General features: G+C 40.8%; 1 protein-coding gene across 3 annotated transcripts in view; it reads right to left on the bottom strand.

Moving 5' to 3' along the window:
- Positions 1-412: 412 nt before the first annotated feature.
- Positions 413-21884, bottom strand: part of NVL (nuclear VCP like) — a 73222-nt gene continuing 51750 nt past the window's right edge. For 2 of the 3 annotated variants that reach the window (XM_048843301.2, XM_048843303.2), the window contains exons 20-23: positions 18190-18266; positions 14870-14958; positions 6695-6765; positions 413-1555 (exon numbers count right to left, since the gene is read on the bottom strand). In XM_048843301.2, the coding sequence (XP_048699258.2) occupies positions 1511-1555; positions 6695-6765; positions 14870-14958; positions 18190-18266 (282 nt within the window). In that variant the 3' untranslated portion in view covers positions 413-1510. Of the gene's footprint in view, positions 1556-6694; positions 6766-14867; positions 14959-18189; positions 18267-21884 lie in introns of those variants that run through there. The other variant, XM_048843305.2, reaches the window with a different exon arrangement.

Here is a 21884-nt window from a genome sequence, read left to right as displayed (position 1 = left end):
TTGTGTAGACAAGCCCACATCTGTATTAGCTTCGCACTTTTAGTTAATTCATCTTAACTTTCCTGAGCGTCTCTGTGAAGACAAGCCCCATCATATTAGCTACTCAAATTAATGCTCCCTCTTATACTTGTTTCAGCTTGATCCTATAGGAAGGGAAGTTATGAGCCACTGTTTCTACAGAAAGCAGTCAGCTTTCTGGATTACAGCTTCACTGCAGGAGCACAGCAAATAGTTTAGCTCAGCCTGGAAAAGAAAGGCTTATAAAACACAACTCTTATCTCCCTGGAGTGTTTAAAAACCAAACATTGCAGCACCAAGAACCCAACCTGATTATAAGGAAAAATGAAACTGACTATGCTGATGTAATGTGCAAGCTAAGGAATATGAAAAGACCAAAGAGCAGTTTGATAAGTTGGCTTTCTAAAAAATTTGCTTTAATAAGCTAAGATCCTCTTAGAAACATACTGTAAACACATATGGGAAAGTTCTTTAAACGATACATATTTTTGAGAAAACTATTCAGATAATTTCAGCCGAGACATCTTGCTTGGCCCATATTGTAACAATGAGAAAATTCTACTTCAGAAGATGTGTCAGAATATGCTAAATTAAGAGTGATTCAAAATCATTAACAGAGATAGTAACGATAAGGCATAGTATCTTCCACTTTTTGCTTCTATTACTGATGTCACAATTTCTCCTCTCCTTGTTAAGAGGTACATGAACCCAGCTTGTTAGAGCATTTGAGACAGTAAAATTATTGCTCTTTTAAGGTGGAGCCCTCCTCCCACACACTATAGCAGCGGGCTGCAGACTTCCATTTCTTAATCCTTTGCATGAACCTTTAAAATTAACCATCTTTCAGTCCGAGGAGTTCCTTTTAATAAGATGAAAGGGAGGTTCTCAAGGGTTCTCAGTTATGATGGCACACACCCATCAAAACAGATCAGACCCAAATTTGGGAAGGGGGGGGTTAAAAATGATCCAATAGCATATGGCTCAACATCTTCTCAGCCCACTTACCTAGTTCTCTCCTCACAGAATGCAATGCTCTGAATAACAGAGCTCATCTTCTGAGAAGGTGCACTTTTCATGTACAACTGAAAATGAATTGTTTGAAAAGTCTAACGTTTTGAAGGGATGTTCATTATACCTTCTCTGCCTGTTAAATAGTTCATGGGTTAACAGAGCACTGAATTTTAGAAATTGTTCTTCTATGCCTAAAAGTGTAGTTTTAAAATCAGAGGGTTGGTGAAAAGCAGAACTAGAAAGTCTCCATCTTACATTTTACTCTGTTTAACAATCCCAACTTAACCATTGTCAGAGTGGTAATTAAAACATGGCAGATATCTGCAGATGCAGCACTTAGTAAAAAGTCAAATGAAACCATGGTCAAACTTCTGTTCCAGCTGTGTTTGAGGAGATACAATTCTAAGAGATCAGATGCTACCATTATGAGCCTCTTCAACAAAGCAGAATGACGGTCTCTTTCAGGAGTTGGCCAACTTTATCATTTGCTCAGCGACTGACGCAGCTCTTCATACATTGCTTGATCCTAACAATGACAAGTTAGGTGGGGAAAAAGAAAAGATACTTCAGCACAGCAAGAATGCATGCAATGTTTAAAGGTGACTTTACACACATTTTCCACTAGGAAAACTAAACAGAAATTATCTCTGTGCCTAGTGGCTAATATTTGGCTAAAATATTTACAAAAGAAAATCCAACTGGAGGCTAAAGAGGATCTCTTTTATGGGATTCACTTAAGACAAGTCACCAACAATCTGTAATTATTAACAGAAGACTCTGTTAGCAGAGTTCTTGTATAAGAAGTATAAGACACTGCCATGCTTGTCTGAGACCTTGTCTATGCACAGAACTGCACTGATTTAAATTTAAGGTGTGATTTTGAACCAATTTATTTAAACATGCAAAGCCCTGTGCAGATAGGGTCTTATTCTGGTTTAAGAGCAATTTATTTTGGTTTAGTATATGCCTATTCCCAATCCTAAACGGAAATGACAAAGACCATGCACACAGACAGGGTTTTGCCCTGGTTTAACGAAATCTGATTTAAATTACAGTTTAATTAGCTAAACTGTTATACTCTCTCATATAGACTGCTCCTATTCCTGATCTTCTTCCACAAGATGGTGCAGGATGGGGTGATGCAGCTAATGTCTATATTATTTGCCAGATCAAACTTATCTGGCTGAGTGGGAGCAGCAGTTGGAATGGGGTAAAGAATAAGGTTCAAAATGCACTTTTGCACTCCAAAACACCCTCACCACCAGAGAACAGGTGCCCTAAAATGTGAACAATTCAGCAGTTGTTTTATTGCATTATGTAACTCTACTACAGCATCACTTCACATTATCTGTGGTTGCACAGCAACTAGCCAAAACAATCCCATTCCAGTCTTTACCAGTGTAACAAATAGGCAATTGTCCTACATGCTGCTTCGTCAAATATGTACTTCTCCAACCACTTGAATTCTTGCCTTTGGAGAGCACTTCTCAGAGCTTGTGCAGCATAGAAAGTGTTTAGATAAAGGCAACAGAAAGCACAGCAGAGAATTTCTTCTTGCCTGAATCTCTTGTGCTGGCCCATCCCGCACACTAAAAGGAAAGGGAGCATTCACACTGATACTCTGTTCAGAGGATTTATTAGCTAACAGCCCAAGTGAACTTCAGGAAGGAACAAAGCTATAAGATAAGAATTCTACACACCCAGGCTAGAAACAGAGAACTTTTTTTTTAAAATTAGCATGACCATTTCCAATAAATTTCCCAGTTTTCTGCTGCAAGAATGGGACTCCTACTACCATCGTGCCATGTTAAAGAGGGTTTTCTGATTTACAAAGTGACCTTCAGCCTAATTCAGCTATTTGAAGTTTATCCCCTTAGTATATATAGAAAATATTTTATTTTCAACTAGTATGATTTAAAGGTGGAAGTCTAAACCATAATTAAGCAGTGGTTAGTGTCGCTATTGTTCCATTAGGAGCAGGAGAAACAGCTCAGATCTAGCAAAGCTTTCCAAATGGAACGTAGAAAGTCATAATGCATTTTGGGGGGGGTAAAAGTTGGCTTTCTTGGGAATGTTCTACTGGAAGGCAGGGTACGGTGATTTTAATCAAAGAGATTTAAATCAACAAGCAGGAAACCTTGATTTAAATAATAAATTTTAATCTGGTTTTAAATTTGTACTTCTCAGTTGAGTTATTTTCTAAAAAAGGTTGATTCTCCCTGGTTGGTAACCATTAAAATATGTTCATTTGAAACTAAAAAATAGACTTGATACTAGAGTTGGTAATTTTTTGGTAACCAGGATACACTATATTTGCATACATTCATTCGAGCAATTATATAGCTTAACACACATTTATTCAGATTCTTAATTTTCACATTTTTATTGTTAGAAAGTGGTGAATTATGCATTTCTGATTTACTTGATTAATTTTTTTACCCTGATTTTTGTCAAATCCTACTTGGATAAAAATTGGAATTCAATTAAAAATTCAAATAGAACTGTAAAATTGTGGTTTTATTAGTTAAATGGAACTACTTTAACTGCGCTGAATACAAACAAAAAGCACGTCTATCAAAACATGTTTTGGATTTAATGTGAATTGATTATTATAAAAAGGAAGCAATGACTAGGCCTCCTAGGTGTTATGGTAATATAAATAAATAATAATTATGTAAAAAGAAAAGGAGTACTTGTGGCACCTTAGAGACTAACCAATTTATTTGAGCATGAGCTTTCGTGAAGTGAGCTGTAGCTCACGAAAGCTCATGCTCAAATAAATTGGTTAGTCTCTAAGGTGCCACAAGTACTCCTTTTCTTTTTGCGAATACAGACTAACACGGCTGTTCCTCTGAAACCTAATAATTATGTGTAGTTAGTGAATTGAAGTGATTGTTTCTGGTCACCATTGTCTTCACAATTTTAGACCCCATCCTCTCCCACCTAATAGATTTAAAGTGGAAAACAAGCTTTCCCTGTTTTTTCTACTCTCAATCAGTTTCTTAACTTTCAATGAGGTAGTCATTGAACTGAATTAGTGGGATAAACTGAAATGAAGAAAATACTCTCTTCTGCACATGTAGAAGAATCTACCACTATCAAAAGTTGGTTTAGCCTTTCAACAAACTCTAGTTCCCGGTACTTAGCCAGTGACTTCCATCAGTACAGTGGTCTGACTTTCTTTAAAATTCAGCAACAAATAGTTATTGCTTGAATATTATTTTTTATTTAATTTAAATGATTTTAATGCACTATAGTAAAGTTAGGTCTTAACATAGGTTATCATAATTTCAAATTTAATTTTAAATACGTTTTTGTAAAAGGTAAAATCTATTCAGCTAAAAAAAAATCAATTTCAACAAAAAAAATCCATTTTTTATTTTTAAAAAAGGGATTTTTTTTTAATCCACCTTGCTGGAAGGAGGGGCAAGTATAGTGAGCGAGACCAAACTGATCCCATCTCCTCCACTGCCTTCTGCTCACAGATCCAGACTGGTCCTGAATCCTCTTTGGCCAGAAACATAGTAAAACAGGCTGGGCAGGAACTGGCAGAGAGAGAGCAGCTTGAAGCTGGGCTGAGGAGAGCAGCCTCATTTACTGAGCTGAGGAAGGAAAGAGTGCTGGAGCAGGAAGTGATGCAAAAGTAGAGGGAATGGAGAAGAGTAAACTTCGCTCCCACATTTAAAAACCCTGGGATAAAGAGTACTGTGTACAAGGGTTAATAATCTGTTAAATCTCCAGTGAAAGTACTATTTGCAGTCTAAAATAATGACTTTAAATCAGTACAGATATGCCAGGTGCATCCAGAGGCTAAGCACAACGTCAGTTCTGCCATTCGCTGAACACTGTTTAGAGAGATGTTCCCATTCTGCATTAGGACGAAACCGAGGACCCTTTCAAATTTTTTTTCACAAAAAATGAGCGTGCGCAACAGAGCGACAGATTGATTCCAGTCCCTCTCCCCAGAATAGCCAACAGCCAGTTGGTTAGGGAACTTACGTGGGATGTGAGAGATCCAAGTCCCAGCTTAATGAATATTTAATTATTTACACAAAGTAAAACAGCACCAATAGGAGAGACAGAGAGAATCTGAGAAGGGACTTGGAACCTGGGTCTCCCACATTCCAAGTGAGTGCCCTAACCAATAGGCTATTGGCTATTCTGGGGCAGGTGTCTCTCTGGAACCAGAAACTTTATGGGAAGGTTTCTTAGGTCCAGGATGAAAGTTTCATCAAAGCTGATTCATTCTTGTGAAATGTCTTGGTTTTGATGACTCAGTATTTTCCAGCACAAAAAATGTTTAGTCAAAAAATTCCTAACCAGCTCTAATGAAATAAGGGTGGTTTACATGAACACTTAGTTTGTAGCAAGCTGGGTTGTAAATCTACCCTGCACAAGCCTGCCATGCAACTCCCCTGCCTCAAAAGCATGAGGATTCAGAACAGATGTCATTTTAGCCTAGGCAGGGTAACTGCAGTTACTGGTCTTATTCTTACAAGTACCAATCTTTTAAAGTCTTACTCAAGCCATTTACTTCCATATTATCCTGCATCAAGGAGTTTCACAGGTTAATACATATACCGACTACTGAAATTCATAGCTGAAAATAATGACATTTTTTCTTTGAGATAATATCCACCAGTAAAGGGATATTAGTTACCATGAGGGTATTAAGAACATTTATCTAATCATTTTACACCTAGCACATTTAGAGTTTGAAGACAGTAGAAGAACGGGCTAATTTATTTTTAGCTCACAATCATAGTGTAATGAAAGTGATTTCAATGCTTCATGACTTAAGTCCATAAAGCCAGCAAACACATGGAATCTTTCCAAGCCAGCAGACATGTGGAACCTTTCCATGAGAGGGGCCCTAAAGCAATAAAGGCACTATCTAAATTCCAAATAATTATCCTCTGGTCACACTGCATGAAATGAATGTTGAGAAGTAACGATAGTAAATACTCAACAAATTTACCTGCCATGCGTCAAAAAGAGAATGGTTCATGATTTGACCTTCTAAACATATGATCAAATTAGATGTTGACTTATAAAAGCATGAAAAGGCTGATAATCAGGAAGAAGAAAAAAAGCAATTGCTTTTTCTTATTACAGCGTCTTATCTCAAGACAAAGATGTTATCTTTACATATTACGCTGTACTGAGCTTTTTTTTTTTTTTTTCCCCCCCTCCATTCAGTAGGTGCATGCATGGTGGAAGCAAAACATAATGCAACCACAAGACTGTGGTCTGTGATCTCATCAGATCTCACAAGCTTAACAGTATCTTTAGAGTCAGTTCTTGGATTGGAAACTTCCTTGAAAAATCCAGGATGCTGCAGAAAATGATGTTAAGGAGGTATACTTCCCTAAGCCAGTACTGAACTCTCTCATCACTGTGGTGCTGGAAGAGCAATAATCTTTCTGGATGAGACTTAAAACAGAGAACTTAAAATGCTTGAGTTCATTTATGAAAACTGCCATGGGATCTTTTAGAGTGTTAACCCAGATGTCCTGAACAGATTCAAAACACAGTAAATATATTCTGACTTCAGTTCTTCTCACCAGTTTCTAGTGACTATAGCATTCTTCACTTCCTATCCTCAACTGGCTTTGTGTGATGTTAAACAATATTCACTGACCCACAATTTTATAGCTTCTCTTACCTTTCTTGATATAGATGATTTCACTTTCTTAAATGCTTCTTCAAAGTATTTTCGGCTAATCTTGATTTCTCCTTAAAAAGAACACCATACAATGGACTTAATGACTATGATTTACCCCCAATTCAGTATATAAAACACACACCCACATACTGCTTTCCAAATAACTTCCAGACTGCCATTAGTGACAATATCTCAAGTCTTTGCATTTGACTAACTGCTTGGTCTATTCTGCGTAACTGGCTGAGGTCTGAGCCACAGACTTTATGAACTCCTGAATTTCAATATCATGTCTAATACAGACTCTGATCTTGAGCAAGTCCCTTCCATCAGTTACACCATCAGCAAAATGGAGATAATACTTACTTACCTCACAGGGTTGTTTTAGGTATCACTGTTCGCAACTACAGATTAAGGGCTTGATTTTCAAAGTAACTGTAGCTCCCATCAAATTTAGCTAGAATTCAAGGTGCTCAACACTTCCGAAAACAAACAACAAGCAAGCTCTGGTCTACATCCGATGAAGTGAGCTGTAGCTCACGAAAGCTCATGCTCAAATAAATTGGTTAGTCTCTAAGGTGCCACAAGTACTCCTTTTCTTTTTGCAAAGACAGACTAACACGGCTGTTACTCTGAAACAAGCTAAAACTTAAGTCATCCTAGCTACTTGACTCCTGGGTGTGAAAACTTCATACCTTGAGACACATAGTTAAGCTGATCTAAGTCCCAGTATATACACCACTACGTTGCTGGAAGAATTCTTTCTTCAACTGAGCTACAGCCTTTTGAGAGGATGGATTAACTGCACTGAGGGACAAAACCCTTCCGTTGCTGTAGCAAGCGTCTATGCTATAGAAGCACCGCTGCAGTGCCTTAGCTGTGCCACTATAGCTTCCATAGTGTGGACATGCCCCGACTTGCTAAAGATCAAAGAGAAAAATCTATGACAGGGCTAGCTTCAGAAGTAAGGGCTCCTCATTTTCAGTCCTACGCTCTCATCAGATTACATATTATACACACATTGGGGTTTTTTTTTTTTTTACATTTAGGAAAAAAAAACTTTCAACAACATTCCAAGTATTCTACACAACCCCCAGGCAGTTCAGCTCATCCCAGCACCATATTGACATTGTTTGGCACTCTCCAGCACCCAGGCAACCGCTTACCTATGTCATCACCCACCCAAACTTGCATAATCTGTATGCATATCAGGCTGTTTCTTTTTCCAGCACTTCCATCCAGAAATTACAGGAATAAATAATTAGACTTAATGAGTCTTGAACACAGCCTTTGAAATAACAGGTCTATTGGGAAACTGAATTTCATTCCAAACGAATGGAAAAGAAGTGTGCATTGTTCAGCTCTCACTAGGAAACATAATATATGTGGATTTAATAGACAACAGGATCAAATCAGTACATAGATTTAGTACAACTATCTATCATGCACATAGGTAAGCTTCACATCAGACGTGCTGAATGTAGCAGAATGTGTGTTTTTAAAAAAACTTTGGTGATTGCTTTATATGTATTTCATTAAGACACTTTCAGCTTCACTATCCTGCACCACCACTTTTCATGCTGTACTTTTGTTTGTTTTTGGTTTTTTTTGGTAAAACAGAGGACTTGAACATCTAGTCCTGTCAATCCAGGACTTCTCATGAACATAGTTAACCACTGTGGGTTTATTTAATGTAAGTCAGTAAAAATGTTGGTTAAAACTATAGCCACCACTAGAGCAAGATTCCACACAGATGGGGCTCAGGTAACGATGATTTCTCTTCCAGAAAGGTAAAGTAAAATCTAGCTCAGCATTCCTCCACCTCATCCCCTCTTTTATACCACACAGACAAACATCTGGAAACTCCCTGTGACTGACTCAGAGTGTGTCATGGGGAACACACTGAATTATCGAGAGATCTGTAAGCATTTCACGCTAAATTAATTCTAAGCCATGCCAGGTCCACAAGTCCAACAAGCAATAGTATAAACATCTCCAATTTACTGTGCTGTTGTGACCCAAATGTTTACTTCAGCGTTTTCAACAGTTCAATAGACCAGAATTCCCTTTCAATGGGTTTCAGTATCTATCTTAATGACAGCAGCAGGAGCATTTGATAGGCACCTATAATAGCTTTAAAAAATAAGTAAAATGCTAGAAATACAGATCATCAGATTAATATCTTAAAAGGTGGTCAACTAAGGTTTTACAACACTAGAAACTAGTATTTTTACTTTGAACTGGAGAAATCACCTCTAGGGCCTCATCTACATTAATTAAAAAAACCAACAAAATTTTTCACTTACTAACTGCACCACATTATAGCAATAGTGGGATTTTTAAAATCCCCTAATGTAGACAAAGCATCTGAGGGAGAGGAGAGTATTCCTGTTTCCATGGCCCATTTAATTCATGGTCTTTATGCAGAGACTCCCAAAGGGGCCAATCATCATGGTGGTCCCTCCACAATGTGGACACTTGTCTGCTAAGAAGGGCAATAAAAATCAGATTCATTTAATAAAAGCCACCAAAATAGCACTTGGACAGCAATGACTTTTGGTCCCTAATTGACCCAGAATGGAGTCATACCTGTGACCTGGAGATGGTAGGCCACACATTAGATAACACCTCAGTTATCTGTATGTGCTCAATAGTCTGCCAGAGCTCCAAGTTTGATCTGAATGCTTTCTCTAACTAGTAAAGCTTGGAAGAGGCACTGAACCTATAACAACAGCCTGGCCTCCTGTACAATTCCTGGATCAGAGAAACACTTGAGTAAACCTGAGGTCCAGCAAAAATGACTACCTACATCTAGCAGACAGATGGCAGATGCACTGTTTGATACATGCCCTTGTCTACAGTCAGACATAAAGAGAGGCCTAAATCCAAACCTGGGAAAACAAGAGAGAATACTTTAATGCAAATAATAAAAATGGTAGGTTTCAGAGGAACAGCCGTGTTAGTCTGTATTTGCAAAAAGAAAAGGAGTACTTGTGGCACCTTAGAGACTAACGAATTTATTTGAGCATGAGCTTTCGTGAGCTACAGCTCACTTCATCAGATGTTTACCGTGGAAACTGCAGCAGACTTTATATACACACAGAGAATATGAAACAATACCTCCTCCCACCCCACTGTCCTGCTGGTAATAGCTTATCTAAAGTGATCAACAGGTGGGCCATTTCCAGCACAAATCCAGGTTTTCTCACCCTCCACTCCCCACACAAATTCACTCTCCTGCTGGTGCTAGCCCATCCAAAGTGACAACTCTTTGCATAATCAAGTCGGGCTATTTCCTGCATAGATCAAGGTTTTCTCACATCCCCCCCACCCCCATACACACACAAACTCACTCTCCTGCTGGTAATAGCTCATCTAAACTGACCACTCTCCAAGTTTAAATCCAAGTTAAACCAGAACATCTGGGGGGGGGGGGGGGGGGAGGAAAAAACAAGAAGAAACAGGCTACCTTGCATAATGACTTAGCCACTCCCAGTCTCTATTTAAGCCTAAATTAATAGTATCCAATTTGCAAATGAATTCCAATTCAGCAGTTTCTCGCTGGAGTCTGGATTTGAAGTTTTTTTGTTTTAAGATAGCGACCTTCATGTCTGTGATTGCGTGACCAGAGAGATTGAAGTGTTCTCCGACTGGTTTATGAATGTTATAATTCTTGACATCTGATTTGTGTCCATTTATTCTTTTACGTAGAGACTGTCCAGTTTGACCGATGTACATGGCAGAGGGGCATTGCTGGCACATGATGGCATATATCACATTGGTGGATGTGCAGGTGAACGAGCCTCTGATAGTGTGGCTGATTATTGGTATTACCATAAAAATGGTAATAGAGTACAATACTAGCTAGACACACCAGTTAGGACAGTGGCCCAACTGTGCTGTACAAAAACATAGTAAAAGACTTTCTTCACCCTGATGATTTTAGAATCTAAGGAAAGTTACAATGATCTAAGCCAGGGGTCAGCAACCTTTGAGAAGTGGTGTGCCAAGTCTTCATTTATTTACTGTAATTTAAGGTTTTGCATGCCAGTAATACATTTTACATTTACAGGCGCCGGCGGCTGGAACCCCAGACGGAACCCCAGACCAGTAATGGGCTCAGCCCACTGCCAGTGTGGGGTTCCGGCCGCTGGCCCCTGCCAGCCGGGGTCCCAGTCACCGAGCCCGCTCAGCCAGCTGCCGGGCCGGGGTTCCATCCGGGGCCTGAGTGGGGCTGGCAGCCGGGACCCCAGACTGGCAGCAGGCTGAGCCACTAAAAATCAGCTCATGTGCCGCCTTTGGCACACGTGCCACAGGTTGCCAACCCATGCTATATGCAAAGGCATGAATTTAAACTTATATAGTTATACTGGTACAAGCCCTCCCATGCAGACATTCTTATTTCAGTATAAGAGGCCTGTTAGGATATAGATATTCAGGCCTGTCTATAAAGGCCTATACTCTAAGAATTTAGGTGTATTCTTATCACTTGGCTAATTATAGAGGTATAAAAGAAAGAATCAAAATCACTGTCTGCTGGTGTAAGGGCCTTCTCTTACTGTGACAGTCTGAGGCCCTGTTCTTAGGCTAAGGTTTTGGCTAAGCAGCAGAGGCAGCCGTAAGCTGGGAAGTGAACAGTCACATCCTCACATTTCCAAACTAGTCAGATTGAAATAAGGTGCTATTGGGCTGTTAGGCACTATCAGGACAGGATTGTATTCCTATCTCCTCCAGAGAAAGGGAAGTGCCTAGAAAATGTAAAAGGAAACTTAGTTTGATAGCATCCTGTCTGGCAAGAACTCACTTATCAATAGCTGGGATGTGAAATCCTCACTTCTGTATTGTCTTGTCATTATAGTTCCCACTTTGCTATTGTTTGTCTGTATAATCTCTCTGGTTCTGTGATTGTTCCTATCTGCTGAATAATTAATATTGCTGGGTGTAAACTAATTAAGGTGATGGGATATAATTGGTTACATAATCATGTTACAATATGTTAGGATTGGTTAAGGTATAGCTAAGCAGAACTCAAGTTTTACTATATAATCTGTAGTCAATGAGGAAGTGGGAGGGTGAGGGAAATGGGAGCAGGGAATGGGGGTAAGAAAATTGGAATCATGTTTTGCTAAAGGGGGAAATGGGATCAGGGAATGGGAGTAAGGAAGTTGGAATCATGTTTGGCTAAGGGTAGGAATGGGAACAGGGACACAGGTGTAAGGCTCTGTTGTGTCAGAGCTGCGAAGGAGGATACTAAGGAAGGAAACTGGAATCATGCTTGCTGGAAGCTCACCCCAATAAACATCAAATTGTTTGCACCTTTGGACTTCGGGTATTGTTGCTCTCTGTTCATGCGAGAAGGACCAGGGAAGTAAGTGGGTGAAGGAATAAGCCCCCTAACGAGGCCCTTTTTGGGTTTATCTTAAGTCACTTGGGGAGGGGCTTAAGGAGTTTAGTAATGACTAATCCGAGATTGTCTTTAGAACTCAAGAACAAAAAAGGTAAACCAGGACAGTTTAATTTTGTTTTTAACTTTTAAAAAAAGTATCTGTTTTCCCACTATCATCATTAAGCAGTTGAAGGTCCCAATAGACCCTACTACATTTTTATACTACTCATCACTATGGTATCTGACCCACATTCAAACAATTATCTAATCTTGCATGCAAACTCCATGGGAAATATACCATCCTTGATCTGATAGACACTGGAGAATTATTGTCCTTGCCAAGATTTCACTTTGAAAGACAGGGGAGCAAAGAGACCTGATTTATTGTCACTGAGATTATCATGATGCAATCAGACAAAAGCCCATTTAAACTGAATAATTATGTATATAGATTTATTTTATTGTTGAAGTTACTTTCTGTCTCCAGTGATACATTAAGAAATGTCAAGATGATATGCCAGCAGGAGAGAAATTTCTTCTCCATTGCTTATCGCTAGCCACATAGGTGATTATTTTATTTTTATTTATTTATTTATTTATTTTAACAGAGCAAGAGAAATATTTAAGAAATGCTAAAGAATAAGTGTTACCTTATTCTCTTTCACAGCATACAGGTTGATGAAGGACAGAGAACACCCTGGGGACAGATCTCTCTCCCCCTGCGCCCCACACCAAACGATTTCCCCCAACCCAAAACAGGTAGACAGGACAAATGCATTTTCAATTAGATCTTGAAATGAAATCAAATAAAGGCTGGATTTGCCTTTAAGGCTCAGCATTCCAGCATGGGTGCACAACCTTTGCAGCCCCAATACATCTGGAACCACAGCTGCTGCTACACCCTTTTACAGGACATAGCATGCGCTCCTTCTCAGGGGAGGCCTGCTTTGCTGACCAGTGCAGAAGGTACGTGGGCCATTATTCCGCTTTCCTTCTGAAGAGGGCAACGGGAGCTAGCCTCAAGCAGTCATACTCCCTGGTGCAAAGACTGGATCTCTATTAGGCTCCTGTGCAGGGGGCTCAAAGGGGATGTGTGTGGAAGTACTTTACACCTCCCTTTTTAAAGTACTTTGAGATCTACTGATGAAGAGTTCTATATAAGACCGAGGCAGGGATGGGCAACTTTAAGGTAGCAAAGGGTCAAAAAATCCCCTAAAACTCTTTGGCAGGCCATACATTTTTTAAAAGCCGCCATGTAGTTCATAATGCAGAAGTGCTTCCTACAATACAGTATGTTAACATACAATTAACCATGTGTTAACAGTGTAAAACCTCAGTATTCTCATATATAAAATCCCCTTCGAGCACAATCTTTAAGAGAAATACTAACATGCAGTTCTATTAACTTAGTATGACAGAAGGTGAGTGGGGCTAGACAGAAATTAGATTAGAAAAATGTCACAATTCATAGCCACTGAAACCACAGAATGGTTGTCAGATAGTGACCGCACAGGGATTTTTTCATTCCAAATGTGAAGTTATCCTCTAAAATGTATTCTACCTGCCCCTAAGAACACCAGAAATTACAAATTATTTTAGGTCTTTGGATTAAGATCTTCTAAAAAGGCTTAAAAATGCATTTCACACAATCCCAGACTATATACTAAACAACTAGACTTGCATAGTGCAGGAAGCAAGCCAAAGGCTCTGAGGCACCAGAATTCCACTTGAATTTTTATGACCCTATTGCTATTACAAGTAATACCCAAGGTAACTATAACAAAGAAATTAGAGGAAAAACCCTCCATTTTTACGTTGTGCATTTCACAGCACTTTATATAGAATGAATTTCAGTTTCCCTGTTCAGTCCAATTAGTTTTCCCTGTTTGTGGGGGATTGCACAGCAAGAGGGGAGGAAAAAAACAACAACATTTTTTTAAAAACAGGAAAATGTGATTTTAAAACTACAAAAATTGGTAGAGGGACTTATGGGCAGATGCAGTACTTGGAACAACTTAACTCACTGTTGAAAAAGACCAGTATTCCAATTGATGGTGTCCCTAATTTTAGTGACAGCTCTTCTATTAGTATTCTGAAAAATTTAAAAACTTTTATTTGGCCAGAACCAATGAGAGATGAAAGGTGTTCTGCTCCTCATGTCAGTTTTATTTGAGAGCACACAGCATGTCAGAATTGGGTTTTGCACAGAGGAAGGTTAAAACACATATCCATTCCCTGGGAAAAGCATAGTAATCAAAAATATTTTCCCAAGCCCAAAAAAGAGACTCATCTTCTCCCAAGACCAAACAATTTCTGGCCCAAGTATTCACAATTACATGTGTGCAATTTACATGTGCAAGCACCACATCTGCTCTATCAAAATGGATAATCCTTCATGCAAGGGACCAGACAATTTCACAAAGTACCTTAGTCAGATTGATTACAATAAATATTTGAAAATTAGGCCTGCAACTCCATGCCCAAATTTGAATTTCTAATACTACTCAAGTTTTTAAGCAAAAGCCCAGTTTCTAATAAATTTAACTTCAGCATCTTTACTGGAAATCCATACTCGTACACCTATTGTATTCACCACAATCTCTTAAAAGCAATGCCTCCTAAGGGTTATGTTTATATCTTTTCTCAACAGAAACCTTCCCACCAGGTTTGGTTGGCCCAGTATCCTCCAAGAGTTCAAGCAGATTATGTTTATGACTTTTAACTAGTTTAACTACTTTCACCACTTAATCGTCTTCCCACTGTTCCATTTAGACTTTATATGCTTGTCTTACCTTTCTTGCTCTTCCCATTCTGTAGGGCCATTTCCTGTCTCAAGGCACAAACTGAAGCTTCACGCACTAGAGCAGAAAGATCTGCCCCCCTAGAGACAGATACAAATAGAATGGATCATTTTAGGATACATTTCTATCCATCATCTCTATTTGTGATGACATACATACAGCCAGGAGAATGCAAAAGATGCAGAGAAAGTATAAAAAGTGTATTTGTTTAAAAAAAAATTGTTGGTTATAAAAAGCATCTGAAATCAAGTGGTGATCAAGGTGAGTTTAAAGATCTACTTCTCTCAGTAATTTACACACCTTGGGGTTGGGAATGCAGAAAATAGAAAATTTGGTACAAAGGTTATATATGCTTCACAAAAAACAATAGTTGAGTTAGATTCACTCAGAGGATCCTATATCACTTGGAAGATTATAAACTACAGTGCATTTGATCCTGAATAAACCTGACACAGAGACAAGAGGAGGGAACAGCTGGCTTATTGATTCTTCACTGAAATGTGCACTCTTGAGAACCACCTAATGCATCCAGAGTAGGCATTTCAGACATTAACTTTGGCTCTGAATTTATTTTGTAGACAAGAACCAAGTACAGCAGCCGTTCCTAGCTTTTTTTAAGTCAGAGTTGCATCTCACAATGGATTGGCACCTGGACATTCCCTATCCCCATGCAACTGTTGATGTTCTCCAGGAAAGAGGGGAACAGGGCAGCAGTTATGCTGTGAGAAGCTGAAGGCCAGGTATGAAAATCATCAGAAGTATACCTAGAAATTGCTTTGGAAACCCAGATATGTAAGTAGATCAGAAATGTTTAGGAAGACGCTATTAGGTTTATTTCTTTTATTTTGTAAGGCTTGTGAACTCCTCTGTGCTAACCCCAGATTGCTTTGTTTTGCTTGTAACCTTTATGCTGAACCTCAAGAGAGCTATCTTGATGCTTAATTTTTGTAATTGTTTCTTTTAAGATCTAGCAAAAAGCCTAAGTTCCAGATGTGTTTCCCTTCTTTTGGGGTTTAATAAAATTTACCTTTTTTAAGAACAGGATTGGATTTTTGTGTCCCTAAGAGGTTTGTGCATACGTTATTTAATTGGCTGGTGGCAACAGCTGATTTCCTTTGTTTTTTTTCCTCAGTTCTTCTCAGGAAGAGGGGTTAAGGGCTTGAGGGTACACTACAGGAAGAAATTCCCATGTTTTCCTTCCTGGGTTCTCAAAAGGGGGGTTTCTTTTTGCACTTGGGTGGCGGCAGCATCTACCCATCCAAGGTCAGAGAGAAGCTGTGACCTTGGGAGTTTACTACCAGCCTGGAGTAGCCAGTATTAATTTTAAAAATCCTTGCGGGCCCCCACCTTCTGCACTCGAAGTGCCAGAGTGGGGAATCAGCCTTGACATGGGCTTGTACTTTTCACTTTGCTCTCTCCCCAGGCTTCACCTCCTCTCCTTTATTTCATTTTCCACCAGCTGAGCCTGGCAGGCCACCAGCTGCCTTGTGTTATATCTTTTAACCCCACTGGAATTACCAAGCACTTTTTTCTGATCACGCCCCCACCTCCTTACCAACAGCTGGGACCGGGAAAAGTGGGAGCCTGTGCTCATTTAAAGTATTGTCAAAGAACCTTGCTTGTGGGGGCTATTATAGACTGGGGTTATGTCTGGGTCTAACTGGGAAACACGTGTTGTTTTGTGACCTCCATTTTGTGATCATAATAATCATTGTGACTTTCACTTGGCAATGCAACTTCCAGATTGGATTAAGACACGCACATGGGGTTGAAAACCATTCTAATCCTGACAAGGTCAGTCTGTCCTGGACACAGTGTCCTCATGCTATGGTGGGGGACACCACCACATGCAAGTGGACCAGACTAAGAAGATGGAAGCTAGGACGGGCTGCCTGGCCTAGGGCCACTAACCAGCCCTCAGACTAATAGGGGGAGGAGGGGGGCGAGATCAGAGCAGGAGGGCTGTGTTATTTTCCAAAGATCCGTAACTCTCAAGTGCTTTCAAGAGTAAAAGTATCTGTGGTAAAGAAACTCTTTTGTTGGGTAGGAAATTGGTACATCAATTTTTCCATAACAACCACCTCCCTTTAAAAACAAAAACCATTCATCTGCAGCTGGACTTACTTAAATAATTAAACAACTCCCTTGCTGAGCCTGTGTTCCTTGCTTTAATGCCATAGTGTCCCAGAAGGGTTTCATTAGATTCCCGAGCTCCCACAGCCAGGTGGGCTCTAGTGGAGAACATGTCTAAGCAACGTGGGCTCAGAAGGCTGTGGCACCAGTTCTGCAGGCTCAGGCACCTGGATTGCTGGGTTCCACTGTGCAAGAAAGGTGTCAGACACGAAGTCTGCACTAGGGAGTGTGCCTGAGAGACCCAGAGCTAAGAACAGTGATCAGTCAGGACCCAGAACAAGGGGGCTTAGAAGTACATGGGCCGGGGATTGGAATTGATTTACAGCAGCACATCCAGAGGGGTAGACTGGGCCAAGTTGTAACAGGAGCACCCAGCACCCTCATCTTTTATTTATAAATACACATCCATCTCATAGAGTTAGCTTCACTGCTAGAAAGGATCTGATAAGTTTCTCAGCCCTGAGCTTTCATCCAGGATCTCATCTCACATCTTGAATACTGCAATATCCTTTTCCTCTGGCTTTGACAAATGCAGTCTTGCCACTCGGATATCCATTCACAATGCTGCTGCAGAGATGACTTTTCTATCTTTTGTCACTTTGACCACATCACTCCTCTCCACACATCCTTCCATTGACTCCCCCTTCTCTATTGCATCCGACATAAACTGCTTGTCTTCACTTTCAAGGCCTTTAACAAACTATCCCCGCTCTACCTATCATCTCTCATTCACTTGAGACTGTGATGCCAGCTTTCTTTGCCCAACTGTTAAATTTTCAAATAAGCACCGTTGCGTGCTCTCCAATGTTGCCCCTCATGCTTCGATGGAGCTTCCCATAAATATCTGCAAAGCCACCTCATTATCCTTCAACACTCTCCTTAAAACTCTCCTTTCCCATGATGTCTACAAAAAACCACCACCACACCCTGGCAACAGTTAGGCCACCAATACACTACCACCAGACTATTGTGTAGGAAGAGGAAACCTGTACCATCTACAACGTCTTAGAAAATCCCTGGAAAAACTTCAAGTGTAAGTGACAGAAATAGAGGGAAAGGCGTTTGAACCCTGAGAGTCAGCAAGTCCAACGTTCCTGTTAATAATAATGTAAAACACATTAACATGAGTAAAACATTTCTCACTGCATGCATTAGAATTAAAAATAGAAGACACTCACGTATAGCAATCACAACGCCGATCATAAGCAATTTCTTCAAGGTTTACATCAACATCCAAAGGGGGTCGGGTACCATCCTAAGGAGTTGGGAGTGATGGGAGAAGAAAAGAAATGGTATTTTTTTAGAAATAAGAAACCTCCAAAGTGACTATCACACAAAGATCATGTGGTCAGGCTGTACAATTTCCTGATTAGCGGGGGATTAGTACACCTCAGAAATGGACAAGAATGAAGGTCTGCAGAACCATTTGACACTGAATTGATTCAGAAAACGATGCTGAATTCCAGTGCTGATGCTCGATGAGTCAAGTTCAGCATTACCCTTACAGAGAGGAGGAGGACTGTCCAATTATGCTGTTCACAATTCAAGAAGAATGTTGAAAAACTGGAGAGGATTCAGAGAAAAGCTACAGGAATACAGGATGGGAAAACATGATTTATAGGGAAAAACTCAAGGAGCTCAATCTATTTATCTGATCACAGAGAAGGTTAAGGGGTAACTTGATCACAGTCTACAAGAACGTGGGCCACAGAAATTTGATAATTGGAGTGCTCTTCAACCTAGCAAACAAAAGTATATAACAAGATACACAGGCTGAAAGTTGAAGCTAGACAAATTCAGACTGAAAATAAGCTGCAAATTTTTAATAGTAAGGGTAATTAATCACTGAAACAATTTACCAAGGGTTGTACTGGATTCATCATCACTGGAAATACTTAAATAAAGATTCCCTGCCCCCCCCATATGTGCTGTATTTCAAACAGGAATTCAAGGAAATTAAGCAGGAAGTCAGAGATAATCACAGTTGTTCCCTTTGGTCTTGGATTAATGTAAAGCAGGGGTGAGCAAACTACAGCCCACGGGCTGCGTCTGGCCAGTCAGACATTTTAATCCAGCCCTTGAGCTCCCAGTAGGGAGTGGGGTCAGGGGCTTGCCCCACTCCATGCATGCTGTGGCTCTGCGTAGCTCCCAGAAGCAGCAGCAGCATGTGTCTCCTCCAGCACCTATGCGTAGGGGCAGCCAGGGGGCTCTACACACTGCCCCTGCCCCAAGCGGCACCCCCACAGCTCCCATTGGCTGGTAACCACAGCCAATGGGAGCTGCAGGGGCAGCGCCTGCAGACAGGGCAGTGTGCAGAGCCACCTGGCCGTGCCTCCACTTAGGAGCTGGAGGGAGGACAAGCTGCTGCTACCAGGAGCTATTTGAGGTAAGCGTCACCCAGAGCCTGCACTCGACCTCCTCCTGCGCCCCGACCTCCAGCCCCAGCCCTGATCCCCCTCCTATCTTCCGAACCACTAAATCCCAGCCTGGAGCACCCTCCTGCACCCCAAACTCCTCATACCCAGCCCCACCCCACAGCATGGGCCCCAACCCCCTGCCCCAGCGGAGCCCCCTCCCATACCCTGAACTCATTTCTCAGAGCCCTCATCCCTCCCAACCACCTGCCCCAGCCCAGAGCCCCCCCCACACCCCATCCCCAACCCCACCCCAGAGCCCGCCCCCCCAGCCAGAACCCTGACCCCGCCCCCCCACTCCAACCCCCAATTTTGTGAGCATGCATGGCCCGCCATACAATTTCCATACCCAGATGTGGCCCTCAGGCCAAAAAGTTTGCCCACCCAGATATAAAGTGTTACAGAACTATGTCTCTACTTCCTCTCCTCCTTTATACAGATATTCTTAAAGCACGGTGTAAGGTCAACAATGTTGGTTAGCCAAATGTTTTCCAGCTTTATTTAAGAGAAATTTTTCTGGGGAAGAAATAGACTGAAATCAAATAATGGAGAAACATATGCAGCATAGTTGTAGCCATGTTGGTCCCAGGATATTAGAGAGACAAGGTCGGTGAGGTAATATCTTTTATTGGACCATTTTCTGTTGGTGAGAGAGACAAGCTTTTGAGCCACAGAGAGCTCTTCTTATCATAGAATCATAGAATATCAGGGTTGGAAGGGACCTCAGGAGGTCATCTAGTCCAACCCCCTGCTCAAAGCAGGACCAATCCCCAATTAAATCATCCCAGCCAGGGCTTTGTCAAGCCTGACCTTAAAAACTTCTAAGGAAGGAGATTCCACCACCTCCCTAGGCAATGCATTCCAGTGTTTCACCACCCTCCTAGTGAAAAAGTTTTTCCTAATATCTAACCTAAACCTACCCCACTGCAACTTGAGACCATTACTCCTTGTCCTGTCATCTTCTACCACTGAGAATAGTCTAGAACCATCCTCTTTGGAACCACCTCTCAGGTAGCTGAAAGCAGCTATCAAATCCCCCCTCATTCTTCTGCAGACTAAACAATCCCAGTTCCCTCAGCCTCTCCTCATAAGTCATGTGTTCCAGACCCCTAATCATTTTTGTTGCCCTCCGCTGGACTCTCTCCAATTTTTCCACATCCTTCTTGTAGTGTGGGGCCCAAAACTGGACACAGTACTCCAGATGAGGCCTCACCAATGTCGAATAGAGGGGAACGATCACGTCCCTCGATCTGCTGGCTATGCCCCTACTTATACATCCCAAAATGCCATTGGCCTTCTTGGCAACAAGGGCACACTGTTGACTTATACTCGTCCACTGTCACCCCTAGGTTCTTCAGGCCTGGGAAAGGTATTTCCAGTGTCACAGCTAAACGAAAGGTGGAACAGATTGTTTAGCATAAGTAGCACATATTCTAAGGAACCATTCAAGGTAGAGTAGCCTGTTAACAGCTCTGCAGTCCTAAGACAAGAAGAGGCAGTTAGTGGGTTTCAGATTGTTGTAACAAGCCATAAGTCCAGTGTCTCTGTTCTGAACACCTGCATAACGCTTTCAAAAGATGAGCCTCGGAGCTTAAGTTCGTAACTCTGCTAGATGCTAAAAATCACAGACTGAACAGACACTGGATTTATGGCAAGATTTCTGTACCAGCTTGAATTTGTACTATTACCCATTGTGCCATGTGCATCTAAACTAGATTGTAAACTCAATAGTGATGACACCTGTCTTATGTTTTATTCAGTGTTGAGTACAATGTCAGTGCTCAAACAAGGGTCCATGTATCCACACTTTCCAGGTTTATGTATCCAGAATGTATGGCTGAATTCTTTGCAATGTGCTGAAAAAACATCTTATCCCCTATTTTAACATGTAATATTTTCCACTCTCCATGGCTACATAATTCAGCCTGGAACACTACAACCTAGGAGTGAGATTACTCAATAGATATTTTATATTTGCTTGTAAACCAATTGTTTTCTGTGAAGTCTCTCTCTCTCAGAAGGTCCATCTTTATGCAATATAACCAGCAGCTGAACATTTAAAGAAGAAAAACCCCAGTGGTCTTACAGTACAGGAGAGTCATAATTGGAACAGCCTTACTTTTTCATATTATGATGTTTTTCTCAGCAGGCAAATTTTGGACAATTCAATTTTCAGAAGTGGTTACATTTATACTTGACCTTTCATCTGAAGAATCCCATCTACACCCAATATCACCACTGTAATGCAGCTACCTATGCCAGTGGTTCTCAACCAGGGGTACATGTACCCCTGGGGGTGCACAGAGGTCTTCCAGGGGGTGACATCAACTCATCTAGATATTTGCCTAGTTTTACAACAGGCTATTTAAAAAGCACTAGCGAAGTCAGTAAAAACTAAAATTTCATACAGACAATGACTTGTTTATACTGCTCTATATACTATACACTGAAATGTAAGT

This window comes from Caretta caretta, chromosome 3 (genome assembly GCF_965140235.1).
Source record: "Caretta caretta isolate rCarCar2 chromosome 3, rCarCar1.hap1, whole genome shotgun sequence".
NCBI classification, from domain to species: domain Eukaryota; kingdom Metazoa; phylum Chordata; order Testudines; family Cheloniidae; genus Caretta; species Caretta caretta.
This window is presented reverse-complemented; position numbering and strand designations above follow the sequence as displayed.